Genomic DNA, 18035 nt, shown 5'->3' on the forward strand with positions numbered 1-18035 from the left:
AGTGCCTGGAAACTTCCATTTCACTGTATCTGAAGAAGTGTGCATGCACACGAAAGCTCATACCAAAATAAAAACTTAGTTGGTCTTTAAGGTGCTACTGAAGGAATTTTTTTATTTTACTTCGATCCAGACCAACACGGCTACCTACCTGTAACCACATTATTTATGAGGCAGAGATAAATAATAGTATGAGAATGAGGGACTTAAGGAAGTCCTTCGTGGGAGGCATATGTAATTCTGTTTTGTTGTAGGCTAGAGGGATGTAATTACTGTATTAGGAGTCAGTCAATCATAAACTGATAAGAGGTTACCATGGCAGCAACATTTTTTAAGCTACTGAATGAAATTAGTGCTTTGCTGAAATATGACACACACACTCCATTTCTGAGAAAGATACTTCCATTTTTCTGCCTCTTTCTCAGCTCAGTTTTAGAATTTATTTGGAATTTTGAGGGGTGGAACGCAGGAAAACAGAAAGCTGCCTTATACCTGGTCAGACAATGGGTCCATCTAGCTTGGTATTGTTGATGCTGAGTTGTCCCTGGTGTCTCCAGGCAGGGTTGGGAAGACCCCTGCCTGAAATACATAAGGGCTAGAATGCTACTAGCCCAGAGATGGGTGGAAGGAGAAATACCAACATTGGCAGATGAAACTGATGGAGTATGAGGAAATGGCGAAACTGACGGGGAAGATCCGAAACCAGGAAGATCAAGTATTTTATAAAGACTGGAGTAAATTTGTAATTTATTTAAAAGACCATTGTAAACAGTTAAAATCTTTGGCAGGGATGTAATGACACTTGCAATGTGGAATTATTTATGGTAATGATGGTAATATAATAGATGGATAATGGTAAAAGAAATTTAAACTTAATCAAGGAACCTGTGGAGGGAGGGAAGGAGGTCCAAAGGTTCAAAAGAACCTTTATATTTTTAATGTTTGAAATGGTTATGTTTCATATGTATAAAATTATCAAAGACCCAATAAAAATTATATACATATATATAAAAAAGAAATACGCGAGGGTTGCTGCCAGCTGGTGTTTGGCTAGATAGACCAATGGTCTGACTCAATATAAGGCAGCTTCCTCCATGTATACCAGGCATCCCCAAACTGCGGCCCTCCAGATGTTTTGGCCTACAACTCCCATGATCCCTAGCTAAGAGGACCAGTGGTCAGGGATGATGGGAATTGTAGTCCAAAACATCTGGAGGGCTGAAGTTTGGGGGTGCCTGATGTATACTGTATAAACAAACTGGATTCTTTAGTATCTTCTTGCTGTGGCTGATGTGTAGCAGCAGCCCATTTTTAACGAATTCCAAGATCTAAAAATAAATTGAGTTGCACTTTAAAAATCATGCATCTCCAACGCAAATTTAATAAGACAAGGACTGTGAAATGAAGCTGCTTTTACAAAAAGAATACAGTATTTCTTTAAAAGAGTGGGGGGGGGGAGAGACACAACCTACCACATCCATCTGGTGTGAATTCAGAGCTTACTAAGTGATACACTTGCAAAAAGCTAATGCAAGGTGAACGGGTGTACCAACATTTTCAGGCACAGAAGTAACACATTGCCACAAATAGCAAATGTATGGATTTAGCACATTGGAGGAATGAAGCACTAAGCATACAGAGGTGCAACCAGTTTTCTGGCAACGTTCATTTCAGCCCATGACCCCCAAATCCAAGCTAGGATAGCAAATGCCAAAACTGTTTTGACAATAGTCTGTTGATAACTTTGACTAAACTAGAAAACTGTTTCATCTCTTTTTCAGCAAGTGGGTGTGACTGTTGGGCACTTTTGTAGCAAAGGGTTTATTGCTGTAATTAATTTCCAGTTAAGATGCGTGCCATGCTATCAAAAATCTGATGGTGGTTTACAGGTGCAAGCCCGCTGCCTGATGACAGCAGCTCTGGGAGGTGGGCAAGATTACATGTGTGAACTGACAATCACAGGTCAAAAACCGCAAATGGGCCTCAACTCACATAAAATGGAGTCAGTTTGCATGTTTGTGTGCAAATCACCAGATGCTAAATAAAGAAGTGATGAAAAGTTGAGCTGACAGTCATGCATGTGTAGACAGGCCCTCTGTGCATATTTTCATGCTGTGTGAAAGAATAACAAGGCTGCTGAGCAGTGGGCAGAGCATGAAGGGAGTTGAAGGAAAGGAGGAGGAGTATCGGGGGATATGGAAAATTCTTCCATCATCAAAGACGTCCAACAACTTCTTCCTCCACTCCCACATTTCCTAGCTCCATCTGCCAAATGACAGAATAGCGTCAGCTCAGGCTTACTGAGTCTGCAGGTGTCTCTTGCATGGGACCCTGCTAGCGATACAACTCTAGCCAGACAAAGAACTCCAGTGACGCAACAGGGTAATAGACTTGCCAAGTGATTAACCAGAAGTGTGTTTCTGAACACAATGATGCAGTTCCTCTTTTTTCAGAAGGGGGCAATGTGTAAGGGGTGATCGACACCTGGCACCAACACAGTTATATTTCTGGCACTAGGCAAGGGTATTTTAGCTTCGCCTGTTATTTAAACAGGAACAAAGGATGCTGCTTTACACTGTTGGTCCACTTAGCTCATTACTAGGTGGGCTGTCCAATCTGACTGGCAACAGCTCTTCAAGGTACCAGACTGGAGTCTTTCCAGGGACCTGCTGCTAAGTTACAGCCCTCCCTATTCCAGCATTTCAATGACCTTTTTTGTATTTTGTCTTGGTTTTGTAAACTATTCTAGAAGCTCAGCTGAATGGCAGTGCCCAATTTTAAAAAACAAGAGAAAAACCACAGTTGCTGTGCCTCTAATGCAATAGTGGAACCCTTGGCTCTCCAGCTGTTGTTGGACTCAGCATGACCAATAGTCATGGATGATGGGAGCTGTAGTCCAGCAACATCTGGAGGATCTCCGCCCTTGCTCTAACAGCACTGCAAGCAACAGGAAACAGCCAGTGACCATCTTTTTCTCCAAGCTGTGAAAAGCATTACTAGCTAATGTCTGCATGTTAAGTTTCTGTTAAAGGCAGAGGAATATGTGTGGGTGTTACCACCCTTCCAAAATACAACAGCTGCCTCTCCTGGCACATTCCTCCCTCCCAAGCCACCCTCCTGCCACAACAAAGGATAGATTAAACCTTTGGAGTTTGCCAACTGCAAATTCACACTCTTCAAACATACTAAACATGCAATGTCAAGTGTTACCCTTGTCTTTGGGATAAAGTGTTAAAGGGCTTCAGGTGTGCTTTGATGAGAGGTGTAAAAGCTGCCCTGAATAACAAAAGAATTTCCCCAGTGCTCCACTTTAGAGAAGAATCAAGGGGGAGGGTGTTTTTTTCCTCCCTCATTTTATACATTTCAAATTTATTGGTTTTACTCCACAAAATTCTATGGCCTTAAAAGAGGATTGGATAAATTCATGGAAGATAGCTACTAGCCATGATGGAGGCTATGTTCTGCCTCCAGTCAAAGGCATAAATGCTTTTGAATACCACTTGCTGGAAACCGAAGGAGTGGAGAGTACTCTTGCTCCTGGATCTTTCTTGCTGGTTTCCCAGAATGGGCTTCTGGTTGGCCACTGTGAAAAGAGGAGGTTGGACGAGATGGGCCATTGGCCTGATCCAGCAGGCTCTTCTCTTATTCCTTGCCTGAAACCCTTGGAGAGCTGCTGCCAGTCATTGCACACAGAAGCATCTTTTAAAAAAAACCTACACCCGCTATTGAAAAAACTTGCATGGTCTGCTTCATCAGATGCAGCAATACTAACTAATTGGAGCTTTCTTCCAATTTTAAATAGCAGGTGCATTGCATTGCACTATATGGTTTCAATCACTGGTTTCATTTTATCAAATAGGTTTACATATAAATATAATGCAATAGATGTAAACCAATTTGATAATTTGTTGTAAAAGTGAAAAACATTATAGACGTTTCCTAAATAAACATATTAACAACTTTTTAAGAAACATCAGATTCTGCTGAATATTCAGATTTTATAATTTGGATTCAGTGGCTGAAATCTCAACACCCACCCACCACAAAATTGAAACTTAAATTTTGAAGTCAAATCCAAAAGTTTGATCAGGTTGCTTTTTGCAACTCTTCAAAATGATGTTTTCTGACTGATGAATGAAGGTATCACAAATATCTGCCAATTTTTTTTTACAAGTCCTCTGCTGCAGAACAGAGAAGACAGTAAGATGGCTGCAGTCTGTTTGGTCTATTTTGTAAAATGGTTCAACAAAGTTTCCAATTGTTTTACAAACTGAGAATAATATACAGCTAGCTTCAACTGAAACGCTGCCGTTCCACAAAGCCTTGGAGAAGACCCAGAATATTCTGTTTATTTGTTCTAGGGTGAGAATTAAAAATACCCTTACCAGACCAGAGGTTTTTTATCCTCCCCCCACCCACCTTTGCTTTGTACTCAAGTCTGGAGTAACCATTTTCTCCCATGTTTTTTCCCCCTTTCCATTCTTGGCTCACCAGGATGTATAGTTGCCAGCTGTTTGTTAAGATTCCCTTTTGTTCACTCTCTCCCCTCCTCTGTAATATTTCATGACATTTGCTGCCTGAAACTTTGGCTCTCAACAAGAATTTAATCCAACAAAACAAAAACACAGCAACCCACCAACTTCTTGGACAGCTCTTGATGTGCAAACATATAAAGGAAGAATGGGTTTATATATATAAAAAAGGGGGTCCAGCGGCCTCCAGGAGACTCAAAGAGACCTACATGCAAAGCAAGCAAGAGGGTTATATTCCTCATGCCAGATTAAATTCCATCTGTCTGTAGAGTGGGTTGGAAACATGGGTGGCCCAAGCATAGGGCCACTACATGTATCTTTATACAGGAAGTTTAAGGAGGAATGGACTTTGCAACAATTCTTACATTTACGGTTCAGTGAATCCATCAATTCTGGTTTACTCTGTTTCTCACATTCCAACCGCAAGTCCTGTTTGCCTCATTTCCATATAAACTTGCAATTTCTTTTATATTTTTGTAGAAGTTCACATGAAACTTTGGCTGTTTCTCCTCATATATGCAAACAACCCCCCTCCATTATTATAGTCATCCATCAGGTGCTTATTACAGTGGATCAAACAATATACAAAATATAAAATGCAAAATCAGAGTCTCTGTAGGGCCAATGGTTGTTTATTACTACTGACAAGCTAGGAACTAACAATCGTAAGTCTGAGAGATGTGGCAACATCTAGATATTTGCCGTTACTGTATAAGAGAACAAGTGAGTTCCAGCACCTCTTTTTCTAGAAAAACAGCACTGAATAGAACATATCCATTATAGTAAAAGTAGTCCTCAATAACCCTCTCTTCCATGAATTTGTCTACTCTTCTTCTAAAGTAATCCAAGTTGATGACCAGCACTATATGCTGTGGGACTGAACTGAATACTGTAGTTTAATAATAGGCTATGTGATTAAGTACCTCATGTTGTCCAGGATCATTCAAGAAACCCCTTTATTAGATGGTAAATTGTGCAATACGTTCTTTTCAGCACCTGAAGAAACTCTTATTGAAACAAGACTGCCCATAAGTTTCCAAGTTTGTATGAGTTTTAATTTGTTTTTAGTCTGTTCTATTGTGGTATAAACTTTCTGTATGTTTTAAATTATGCCTGTAAAATTATTGGCGTGGAGTTGTTGTTATCTTTATCAGTATTAATTGCTGTAACATGCCCTGGGACCTTGTGGTGAAAGGTGGGCAAGGAATATTGTTACTCCTCTTTCAGCTCCTTCTTTGACCTACTTCTACAACTGGAGGATGTCACTATATCTTGTAGCAGTCAATGTAAAGTAGAGAGGAGTTTCAGGAATTTGGGACATCATGATGTCAGGAAATTAGTCAGTTCTAGCAAACATTATACAGGGCAGGAAGATTCTGTGAGCCTCGTGTTGCAATAGCCACATATGTGTTTACATCACAGTTAGTTTATCCCAGGGGTCCCCAGACTACGGCCCGCGGGCCAGATGCGGCCCAATTGGCCTCCCAATCCGGCCCGCAACGACCCCCGCTGCCCGCTCTTGCGGCGCACTGCGCGACGGCGCGCTTCCAGATCTGGAAAAAATCGCCGAAAATCGTTTCTGCGCATGCATATGGGCCTCTCCCAACTCAGAAGAGGTCATTTCCGGTGCACTTCTGGGTTGGGGGAGACCCATACGCATGCGCACAAACAATTTTCGGCGATTTTTCCGGCCTGGAAGCGCGCCACCATGCCAGTAAATGGGTTTGCGCATGCGCACTGGCGCGCACTCCCCCACCCTCTGGCCCACTGCGCACGCACTCCCCCACCCTCCGGCCCAAAGGCGGGGAAGTCTGGGGACCCCTGGTTTATCCGTAACAAAACTGTTGGGGGGGGGAATGCATCCGCATTCATAACAAGAATAGTCATTCTTGTTATTGCTATTACGATTATGATTACTGTAATACACATCACAGGGAACATAAATCAACACCAGAGATTCCTTGTCAGATCATCTTTTTTGGAGGAGCAATCTGTTGCTAAAACTTATGAAGCACCTGTTGTTTATTTCTCTCCTGCCCTCTACATGGAGAAATACTTTTTCAGTATATGAATTATCAGCATTCTTTGAGCTGGAACGGTTGTGATAAGCAACATATTTACAATAATTGCAATAATGATCCCAGTTTAATTCATGCTACCATGCTGATGCATGACAAAAGAACAACAGAGAGCACTTGGGCATGAAATCGTAAACAAATACAAATACCAAAAGCTTGCAAAAGCATTAACGGAGATGAAATGAATGGATTGTAGCCAGCACACAAGAAACCCTTTTGTTAACTGCCTGTGAATTTCATACCAACTGATTTGTGTTTGCATCCCTAGTTACGGGCAGTCAATTCTTAAACTAGAAAACAATTCTGTTTTGCACACAACAGCATTTGTACAGATACAAAAAAATCTGTTAGCCATAATCCACATGCCATCCAACCAACACTAAACAAAGCCATGAGACAAAATGTTGATATATCAAGATCAAGCGGGATTTCTTGCCCTGAAAAACTTTGATGGAAAAAACTTTGGCAGCAGAAATACAGACCTGCAAATAGGGCCCCCAGTCCTATGAGATGCTGAATTAAAGCAGAAGCTCAAAATAATGGACATAGCAGGTCCTGCCTTTCTTGTATACTGAATTTATTTCTCAATGTGTTAGTCACTTTTCTAGTTACTGAATTATTGAAGTGATGTAAAACAATTTCAAAAATGCTACCCCAACATTAAAAGCCATGCAGTGGTGTCAAAATGAATTTACCAAATATTTCCTGGATACTTGGCTATACACTGGTGTCTGTATTTAGGATGCTATGGCAGAAGTGGTGGGAACCTTTTTCAGTTTGACAACCACAATGCCTCATGGGCAGCCTTCCAGAAACTGTGAGCCAGTGGGGGGGGGAGCAAAAATGGGTGGGGCAACAGATACGACTCTTATTAATTTTTTTATTCCAGCCATGCAAAAGTCAGAGCTTTATACACCCGCACACCTCTCTGTCGAGGCAAGCAAGAGGCACCATCAAAGCTCATAGACACTTTTCAGCCTGGTAAAAGCACACAGGAACAGGAGCAGTAAGCAGTGGGCCTGGGAAATCTTGAGGGCCGGACAGAGAGACCTATAGGGCCACATTGTCCCCTGGACAATGCTTCATCCCCTCTCATATATATCCATCCTGCCTGTCCTTCAAGGAGCTCAAGGCAGCATATATGGTTCACCCCATCCCTATCTTATCTTCACAACAACCCTGTAAGGTAGGTGAGACTGAGAGTGTGGAATCAGCCCAAGGCCACCTAGTGAGCTTTATTGGAATTTGAACCTGGACCTTTTCAGTCCACACTTCCGCTTATCCCATGCCTAGAAAGCATGGGTCCAAGCAGTTTTCCACTTGCCCCATACTTTGTAGGCATGGGTCCGAGGAGTTTTGGCTATGCCCCACTGATTTGCCCTGGAAAACTTGCTTTGTAACTCTAATTCGGAAAACCCAATTGCTGATTGTTCCATTTTAGCGCTAAACTGAGCGTTTCCCCAGGGGACAGTGTTGGGTCAAAGGGGACTGTGGATGGAGCCCTAAGTCCAGCACTCTAACCACTACAACACATGAGCTTTGTGCCATTTAGTATACTGAAATGATGGCAGTAATAACAGCTTATAGCAGCAGAAACAGGCAGTTCCTTGGATATATACCACATGTTTGTACATCAATTATACAAAGCATTTGACCAAAAAGTGCTTGCTATTCTCCTTTGCCCTGGAAACCAGAAACAGAGGAATAAGCTGGTTAGTTATTTAGGTTCTAATAGGTGCTTACCTAATACATCCAGCTCGACAGTGTGTTGTTCATGGAGATTATGCTTAGTGTTGCTCAGGGTTATGGTGTAATTCCCAGCATGCTTTGGTTTCACGTCCCTTATGATAAGCCTGTACTTCAGTGGATCTAGTTCATAGCAGTCACTGTTAGCATTGGTCAGCTTCTTGCCATCCTTGTACCTATAATGTCCAACAAGAAAGTCACCAATTGAAAGATAGAGGGGAAACAAGGGCAATCCCATTATAGGGTTACTGAGACTTACTCTTCTTATTCTTTATTAACATGACTTCTATGCAACACCTTAATTAAAGTTTTCTGGGCAATGTACACAAAAATGGTTCAAAACAAACAAGGGATTGGGAATACCAAATGCCAAATAAAACACACCACAGCACAGATTTAAGCACTACAATGAAGCACAGACAAGCCTGAGTAGACCTGCAAAGAACTGCTGTTAGATTGCTGTGCTTTCCTCACCCCCCTGAACCAGCATTTTCATTCTGTCAATTCAAAGTACCTCCTTGGTTCTTACCAGGTCACTATGGGGCGGGGGACAGCTTGAACCTTCCAAGACAATTTCAGCATCTTTTGCCCTTCGATAACTTCATAGGGATTGATTTTCTTAAAGGAAACTTTGATGAAAGCTTCCCCTTAAAATAAACAAGAAAAATTGCAGGCATGAATCTCAAATTTGCTTTTTTGCAAAACAATAATAAAGCAACAGATAATAAAAGCTCTGGAACAGAATGCAAGAGTCCCACAAGTAGAAAGCAAGTAGATGGACTGGCCAGCCAGAAGTTAGCATAAAGTAAGAATAGGAAATGATGCTGCCATTTGAAACATGTGCTTCATTTTTTAATTACCATATATGTATAAGCCTACTTTTTCAGCACGAAAAATGTGCTGAAAAAGCCGCCCTCGGCTTATATTCGAGTGAGGCAGGCGGCGGCGGAGAAAGGCACAGGACCGGGGGTTTGGAGAAGCGCTGCGCTGCAACTCTCCGAACCCCCGTCCTATGCCTGCTCTGTGCAAGGCGGCAGGGAGGGAGAAGAGACGAGGAAGGGATCCTTTCCCACTGCTTCTCCCCCACCCTGCCGCCGACAGCTGGGAAAGGCATAGGATGGTATTTATTTTTATTTTTGAAATTTACCAGTAGCTGCTACATTTCCCACCCTTGGCTTATACTCGAGTCAATAGGTTTTCCCAGTTTTTTTGAGGTAAAATTAGGTGCCTCGGCTTATATTCAGGTTGGCTTATACTCGATTATATACGGTAATTCACCAGCATTTGCAGAGTTTGCAGGCAATTTTGCCTAACAAACATTTTTTTGCAGAGCATTTTCCCATTATAAAATGCATTTTATATACTGTAATTTTCACTAATTATGCATTTTTAAATGCATAGTTTACTCTAGTACATGCTTTTAAATAAATAAATAAATTACTTGGCTGGAGAATTGCATTGCAAGATTCAAAGAAGTGTGGATTTCAAAGGTTGGCAGTGTTTCAGTTCCCATATGGCAGTGTTGGCCAAACTTGGGTCTCCAGCTGTTTTTGGACTACAATTCCCATCATCCCTGACCACTGGCCTGTTAGCTAGGGATGATGGAAGTTGAAGTCCAAAAACAGCTGGAGACCCAAGTTTGGCCAACACATATTGTTTCAGAAAGTGTGAATTAATTTGGTTTGCCTATAAATGTGAACTAGAGCAAATTTCTCCCCCCGTCATTAGTGTGGTGCTGTTCCAAAGTAAGTGCATAAAATGGTTGGGGAAGTAGCTAGAGTCTGATCACTTCGCAGGTGGGAGCTGGAAACTGGTGGTTGATTACTAGGGTGAAAAGACAGTTCCTCAGCTGTAGAGGATAATTCTATGAATTTGAGCATGTGATTAGGTGAAGGGTGTTAGGCTTTTATTGATGTTGGTGGGGTTCTAGATTGGATTTGGTTTTAGACTTGTAGTAAGGCTACCAGTGTTGTGGGGTGGTCTATTTGTATATGCTTCCAGAGGCTTGTTGGGCCCAGTAGCTAATTATAATGAAGCACAGCGGGTTTGCAGCTATGGGTGAGCCCAACAGCTGGCGAATACATACAGGTGTAGTTTGATTGAAGTATAGGTGTGTTCTTGGATGTGGGATTTTGTGGGGGTATTGGGTGAATTGAATCCTATTCTATGGATTTTGATGCTTTAATTGATTTATATACTGTTTGTTAATTTTGTTCTTTATACCAGCTTTGTGAAAACTAATGTTCTGATGGAAGGTGGTGTACACTTGAAATAACATTTAGGCAGCAGAGACATTTTCAAAATCCCCACCCTAAGCAAAGGAGGCCAGCTGTTGGAATGCATCATTCAGCCGCTCTCTTTGCAGATGGGCACTCTTTTAAACTGTTGAATCAATGAATTTCTCACAGTACATAATTAGTTCTTTTATGACACATACTGTTTGGGAACAACTGCTTCAGATCAAAGGCACACACACAGCCAAACAAAGATCTCCAAAGGGCAAATATCCCTTTCTGTACTATTCTATTTAAAAAAAGTGTGGTGCCTGTCAATGTAACAACATGTCACACAAACCCTCTGGAGTTTCTTGAATGCCGGCTGACGCAATCAGAAATATCAAGTGGTAAATAATTTCCTTGACTTTAGGCTGCATATATGTGTTAGTGAATGTTTGTGGTGTTGATTATGATACAGTTGGGGGGTCGGTGACGTGCTGTAAACTGATTGCTGGAGTGGACAGGTGGACTCTGCCTCCACAAAAAGAAGTTACTACTATACTTTCTAACCAGTATAGATAGATAGACAGATGATAGATAGATACCGGGAGATAGAATCATACGTACTGTATACAGTGATGTTGGCCTCTGATTTTAATTGTGTTGTATTGGCAATTATGCCTCTGCATACATACAACCCCTTGTTTTCCATTGTAACATTCTTGATGACCACATTAGAAGAAGCTTTATACACTGACTCACTTAGGTCGAATGTATTTTCAACCTTGGTTTCCTAAAAGGAGCAGAGTGGAGACAGAAAAAAACCTGCTATTAGGCCAGTTCAGAACAGCTCAAACAGAGAGTAGCACACATCCAGTCAAGCAGTGAACTACAAAAGCAAATATTAGATTTCCTAAAAGTTTTCTCTTTAGAAAGCCATGAATCCAACGATGTAAAAGGCTAAATCAGGTGAGTCCTCAGACTCTTGATTCTGAAACGTGACTTTTACAAGCTCCAGCCTCATGGAATTTTAGTGACCCTGGATTATTAAAATGAAAAAATGGTATTCAATCGCAAAATGGTATTCAGTCGCAATGGTATTTGGACCCTCAATATTAGTTCACCCCATTCCTATAACAATGACAGAGTTAACTACCAGTGATGGTGGTGCATTGCAATGTAGGATGGGGTAGAATCAAAATTCAGGCCAGAACCACAGTTTGGGAGGGAATTTCCTCCTGAGTTAACACAGGGCTTGCCACTTTCTGATGGGTTTGGGGCCTGTGTCTGAAATAGCATGAGAGGTGGGCATAGCATGTGCCTTTGTGTGCGAGATGCCTTGATGGTGGGAGGCAGGTGGTGCAATGACAACATAACTCCCCTTTGCTGTGCTGAAGGCTTCAGAGCAAATCTGGCAAGACTGAGCAGCACATCCCCTTTTTTGCAGGGGAAACTCCCTTATTCCAAGCCACAGCTGTCAGCCTTCCCTTTTTTTGCTGGACATTCCCTTATTCCAGCGCTGTTTCCCGCTGCTATCCTGGATTGTTAGATATACCGTAGACTGTCGCCAGGACAGGTGAGGCTGCTGCTGATCCCTTATTTTCAAATCTGAAAGTTGACAGCTATGCATCTATGAGTCATGCTAGATCTTGTCTCAGATGCACAAAAGCCTCTAGTGAGGCAAAGGGTGGTGGAACCATTACTTCGTTTACTCATCAGAAGCCTTGGGGCAGTGGTATCTCCAGGTCTTGCTGTCTGTGACCCAAATCCTCTAATATGGAAAGGGAACAGGGCTGTCTTACCCATAGGTGCTAGGGGTGCAGGGCACCCGGGCGCCGGACTCTCAGGGGCATGAGACCAAAAGTCCGGGGCCCGAGAGTTGAATTGCGAAAGAGCCCACATTGGTCGGAGCGCTGCAGCGGACTCTTCTGCTGTGGGCGGCTCTGCGCCATGAGTTCAGGGTTACTGAGCCAGCGAGACACTGAGGTGGCCAGCCGGCTCTGCCCTCCTGCATACCTGGGACTGGGCAACCGGGGTGGGGGGCACCGGGCAGATCTTTGCACCCCGGTGCCGCATATGCTTAAGACAGCCCTGAAAGGGAATGACTGCAACAAAATTAATATGTTTGGGGATTTTAATCCAGGCTTTATCTTTCTGCATACCCTCCTCACCCTCCTGACTAAAAACACAATCTTGGCAAACAACCCATCAGAATGGACTGTAGATATATGGTTTAATCTGCTGATCTATGAACCCTTTTGAGAGCTGTTTCACTACATATGGGGCTGCTCTCCTTTTTATTGTTTTAACATTGTAAAGATGCTTGAAACAGCTTCAAAATACAGTACCTGTAGCACACAAGGTAAAAATGCTTGTTAAAATGGTACAGGAAGTGACCTTATGCCACTTCCTGTATAATTTTGTGCACAAAGGGCCATTGTACATACAACGTACCTCCATCAGTATAAAATGGGGTAGCCATTTTTTGTATGTAGAATGAACCGTTGTGCATAGAATTACACAATAAGTTATTTCCTGTACCATTTTGAAAAATGTTTTCTGTGCTGTGCAGCTGGTGTGCTGGGCTTTGAAGCTACTCCAATATGCTTTACAGTGTTAAAAACAAGGTAACAGTGATTCAGCTCATAAGTTACCCACATTTGTGCATGGAGTGGGGTGGGGTTATGGCCTTTCCTTTTTCTTTTTAAGGATTTGTACAGAGTTATCCCCCCATGGGAACAGACAGGACATACTTTAAGACAGCCATGTGTGGAACCAGAAGAGAACAAACTGAGGCAGATTTATCTATCCTTAGACACGATGCTGGATTCTTCCATAGAGCTTGGCTCAGTGGTAGAACAGCTCCAGGTAGTCCTGACAGAGACACCTGTCTGAAACCCTCACAGATGCTGCCAGTCAGTGTAGACAATACTGAGCAAGATGGCCTCATAGTCTCACTCCTATATTCTTATGCACATTAGCTCTCTCTGCAAACACGCAGAATATGTTATGCTTTAAAATTCACTCAGGATGTTCAGTGAAGCAGCCATAATCATTTCTCTCCCCATCAAAATGTACTACCGCCAACCCAAACATTTCTGTGCATTCCTAGCAATTCTGAACTGATGCTAGAAAGCAGGCAGATGCTGTTGGGCTCCCCCAGTCAGTGCCAGCCCACAGTGGCAGTGGTCAGGGATGATGGCAGTCCAACAACATATCTGACATCATAATTTCTTTGATTGGATACTGAGCATTTGAATGCTTGCTCAAAAACTATTTAAGTAAGTGAGGCCAGAGTTTGCTAGCAGACAACTGGAATCTTTTGCATTCAGCAGAACCTATAACTGTCCTTGATCCAGGGACAGATGTGATTTACTCACAGTCCTTCCAGGAATTGTCCATACGAATTCAATGCGTCCATTGAAAAATGTCTCCGCTCTGCATTCCAGGTTAAGGTTGTCTCCAACCAGCAGCTTTTGGGGACTTGTTTTGAGAACCAGGTTCTGTATCCTTGTCTCTGGAAGAAATAGCAAGCCATAACCAATATCAAAATCCAAACAATGGCATATGTCAAATGCAGATTATCAAGTATTTGGCAAATATTATTATTTTTATTTCATAAAATTTATACACCTCCTGCTTCTTAGAAACAGCAACTCATAAATAAGAAAAATAGCCACAATTTAAGACTTCTGAAAGGTTAAAATAACAAAATACTAAAAACAGATTAAAACTTGCTTCAGCCTTCTAAACTTCTGGGTAGGCTTGCCTAAATGAAAATGTTTTTAGCAGGTGCCGAAAAAGGTACAGTGAAGACACCTAACTGATATCAATAACAGAGGCAGATTTAGGGTAGCATAACTAGTTCAGTCGCACAGGGTGTGGAGCCCCCGGGTGTGTGTGTGTGTGTGTGCCACAGGTGACACCACAAATATGATTTAGAATGGAGTGTAAGAGGTAGGGGGCACCACATGTTGACATCACACAGGACCCCACTGAAAATTGTCCAAGATCTGCCACTGTACCAGTAAATAGGCAGGGAGTTCCAAAGTGTAGGTGCTGCTACACTAAAAGATCATCAGCAAAATATCCAAGTATTTAAGTAGCCTTCCTGAGGGTGTCCTCCGGATGTTTTTGGACTACAATTTCCATCAGTCCCAGTTTGAGTGCACCAGATTGGGGGAGGCTGAATTAAAGGATATCTGGAGAACATCTGACACCAGGCTCTGCAAGGTAGATATCTGGAGAACTTCTGACACCAGGCTATGGGCAGCATTTGTGGAAGCATCTTAATTTGACCTGTAATTGAAATCAGGGTTCACAAATACTGTGCTCAAGTGATGTCAGCAATGGGAGTGCTGGTTTTCAGTGTCCGCCCTAAGGCTGCTTACAATGAATACTGTACAGGATGGAATCTGCTTCCTCCTCGCATCCCTACAAGTTACTCACCTACTTTCTGTGGCACATAGTAGGATGTGTATTCATCTCCCTTGACTGTAGCAACACACTTGAGCATGCTACTGAAGAACTCATAGGTGGGCAAAGTGACCACAAATCCTCTCTTGGGGTCCCATTCCATCTTCACAGACCTCACAACATTGCTGGAAGGATGCTGAGGAAGATGAGAGGCAGATGTGATGCTACACCTGACATTCAAAACCACTCCAACAGTTATTCATTCATTCATTTATACGTTTTATTTATGAATCACTTTTCATGAAACATCCCAAAGCAATTACCTATATATCATCAAGAACAAAAACATAGAAACACAATTTCAAATATAATGCAGATGCACACTGTGGATGGGGATGTTGAAAAGGTTGGATTTCAAGCTAAAAGCAAAGAACTAATCATGTGAAGTTAGGCTCTTTCCTTTAGCATTAGCAGTCTGCACACTTCCACATAAATATTTAAAGGATATGGAGTGCAGTCATTTTAAAGTATAATGGAAACATAAGAAAGGTAATTTATGAGGGAGAAAGTACATTCCTACAGGAATAATACAATGGAATAGAGTTGAATATTACAGTTTTGTGCTTGAGTATCCCCCAGTGGTCAAGAAAAAGAATAGGAAGGAATATCTGCCTTTTTAAGATGGTCCCACATATTAAAGTTATTCATTATAATAAAATATTTTAACAACAACAACAACAAAAGGGTAGAATCTACCCAACCGCTTGAAAAGACCTTGTGGTATTTCCCCCCACCCCACTCCTGCAGCTTTATCACTGGGCCAGTTATTAAATTTGGGTGAGGATATTCTAAATTCGTCCGATCAACGGACTCCTTCCTTCCGCGTCCCCTCAAACTTCCTCTGAGTACAGGAAGCAGCCAGCAAGGCTCTACACGCTTCCAGGCCAGGCCAAAACAGCCACTATGGTATTTCCTTAAATGGGAACAGAATGAAGGCGCCCAAGGTAAACACTTGCTCACTCACACACCTCCATGAATAGGTTCATCATCTTTACTGAGGATGTCCGGAGGCACCTTTCCAGCCCTGCCCATTTGACCCCTTTCAAAGAGGAAGTGTGGAATATTTCACCTAGATTTTGTAGCAGCTCAGAGTGGAAACATTTCATTTATCCACTCAAAAGGGTAGTAGGAAGAAGGTCCCTTCAGTTCCAATAACAAGAAATGACCAGGTAGAAACTTGAGACAAAGCCAGGTAAAAGGAAGGTTAAGACTTTAAAAAATAAGGTATGTAATGCTCAGTTGCTCAAAGGTAGTCACAAGAAACCTTCTTATGCCACTGGTCAATATTAATCTTGGTACAGTTCCGGGGGCGGGAGAGAATGATTCTGGCCATGAACCAGATGCACCCCACAAGCATATCTCATCCCACCCTCTGTGTCCCTTCAAGCCAGCAGTTTTTCAGTAGGATACAACTGTGAGGGTGGTATTGTGCAACTGTGCATCTGCTGCTCCTTCCTCTTACAAGAAGACCAAAGCAGATGGTATACTGTCTGAAGAAATTGGTACTCTTTGCAAATATGCAAAACATAGTCCATGAGTTTTGCAAATTGCAAAAATGAAATTTTGGGGATGCAGCAGCCTTTTGAAGTTCAATAATTTAAATAGATGTAAGGCGGTGCTTGCAGTTCAGCTGTGTATTGACATTATTTGCATTCTTTTGTAGGGACTACTGGAGTCTTCTTGCCTTTTGCATTCCTATGAAGAAACCCAGAAATGAAGCCCTAATTGGAAACTGTCTGTTGATGATGAAGTGTAGAGTCACTCCTCCTCTCACTTTTTTCATGTTATCTCACCCTGCCTTGAGCTTAACTGGAGCCTGTCCTGTACTTCAGAAAGAATATTGTAAAGCTGAAAAGGTGCAGAAATAGGCAACCAATATAACCAAGTTCATAACAACTCTTCTATGAAGAAACGTTAGAACATCTGGGGCTTTCTAGTTTTGGCCTCATCTGCACTTTTGTTTGACATGTATTTTGATCATATCCTGTCCCAATTAATCCTCCCAGGTCTGGGGGCTTTTTTTCATTGTTCTGTGGCTGTGCCTTGGGAAAATCCAATCCTACCTGCTAAATCAGATCTTATCAGATGCACAGAAAATCTGAGGAGGGATTTTGCTTAACTGAGTTAGATCAGATTTTCACAAGGCACAGCTGCGGAACAATGAGAAAAGTTCTCTGACCCAAGAGAATTCATCAGCACACAATGCAATCAAAATATGGGTCAAGCAAAAATGTGGATGAGCCCTGGGGGGGGGGGCGAGTTAAGGGAGATAGGATACAAATGAGTACAGTTATGTATGGTGTTATGTACTGAGCTGAATCCTAGAACAATAGGATTCAGAATCAGCGGGAGCTACCCAATCCAACTCCAGGTGGAAGTGAATCCGCAACCTGATTGGCCTGCGGGAGCAGCCAATCAGGCGGCTGGCAGAAGTGAATCTGCTACCTGATTGGCCTGTAGGAGCAGCCAATCAGGCTGCAGGCAGAAGTCAATCCACAATATAATTGGCCCACAGGTGTAGCCCTGAAGTAGCCAATCACGCAAGGCCCATTGTGTAAATAATGTATATAAGCAGATGGTTTTGGGAAAAGAGCCATTCGTCTTCTCTTCTTCTCCTTGATGAATATGAGCTGAATAAAGAGCATGAAATTCACTCTCGACTCCGAGTATATTTCATATGGTATGGAGAAGGTGACTAGAGAGACTCTTTTCTCCCTCTCTCAAAAAACTAGAAGCCAGAGAAATCTAATAATAATAATAATAATAATAATAATAATAATAATAATAATAATAATAATAATGGTGGGAGATGCAGACAAAAGAAAGTATTAATTGCACAGCACATAATTAAACTATGGAATCTGCTTCCAAAGACACTATCAATTTAGGATGCTTTCACACTAACCTGTTTGTACCCTAAAGTTTGTGTTTTTCTCAATCTGGAATCATTCATGCTCATCCTCGGCATGCTGCTTTCAATCTAGGTTGAT

The 18035-nt window shown here is 42.1% G+C and overlaps 1 protein-coding gene across 3 annotated transcripts in view; it reads right to left on the reverse strand.

Annotated features, from left to right (window-relative positions):
• The window catches only part of LOC118084151 (vascular endothelial growth factor receptor kdr-like), a 200096-nt gene that overhangs the window by 95709 nt on the left and 86352 nt on the right, over window positions 1–18035 (reverse strand). For all 3 annotated transcript variants that reach the window (XM_035113499.2, XM_035113500.2, XM_060270643.1), the window contains exons 5-9: window positions 15019–15181; window positions 13950–14086; window positions 11197–11362; window positions 8883–9000; window positions 8351–8529 (exon numbers count right to left, since the gene is read on the reverse strand). In XM_035113499.2, coding sequence (XP_034969390.1) covers window positions 8351–8529; window positions 8883–9000; window positions 11197–11362; window positions 13950–14086; window positions 15019–15181 — 763 coding nt within the window. The remainder of the gene's footprint in view (window positions 1–8350; window positions 8530–8882; window positions 9001–11196; window positions 11363–13949; window positions 14087–15018; window positions 15182–18035) is intronic.

The sequence above is a fragment of the Zootoca vivipara genome, chromosome Z, assembly GCF_963506605.1.
Source record: "Zootoca vivipara chromosome Z, rZooViv1.1, whole genome shotgun sequence".
In the NCBI taxonomy this organism is placed as follows: Eukaryota; Metazoa; Chordata; class Lepidosauria; order Squamata; family Lacertidae; genus Zootoca; species Zootoca vivipara.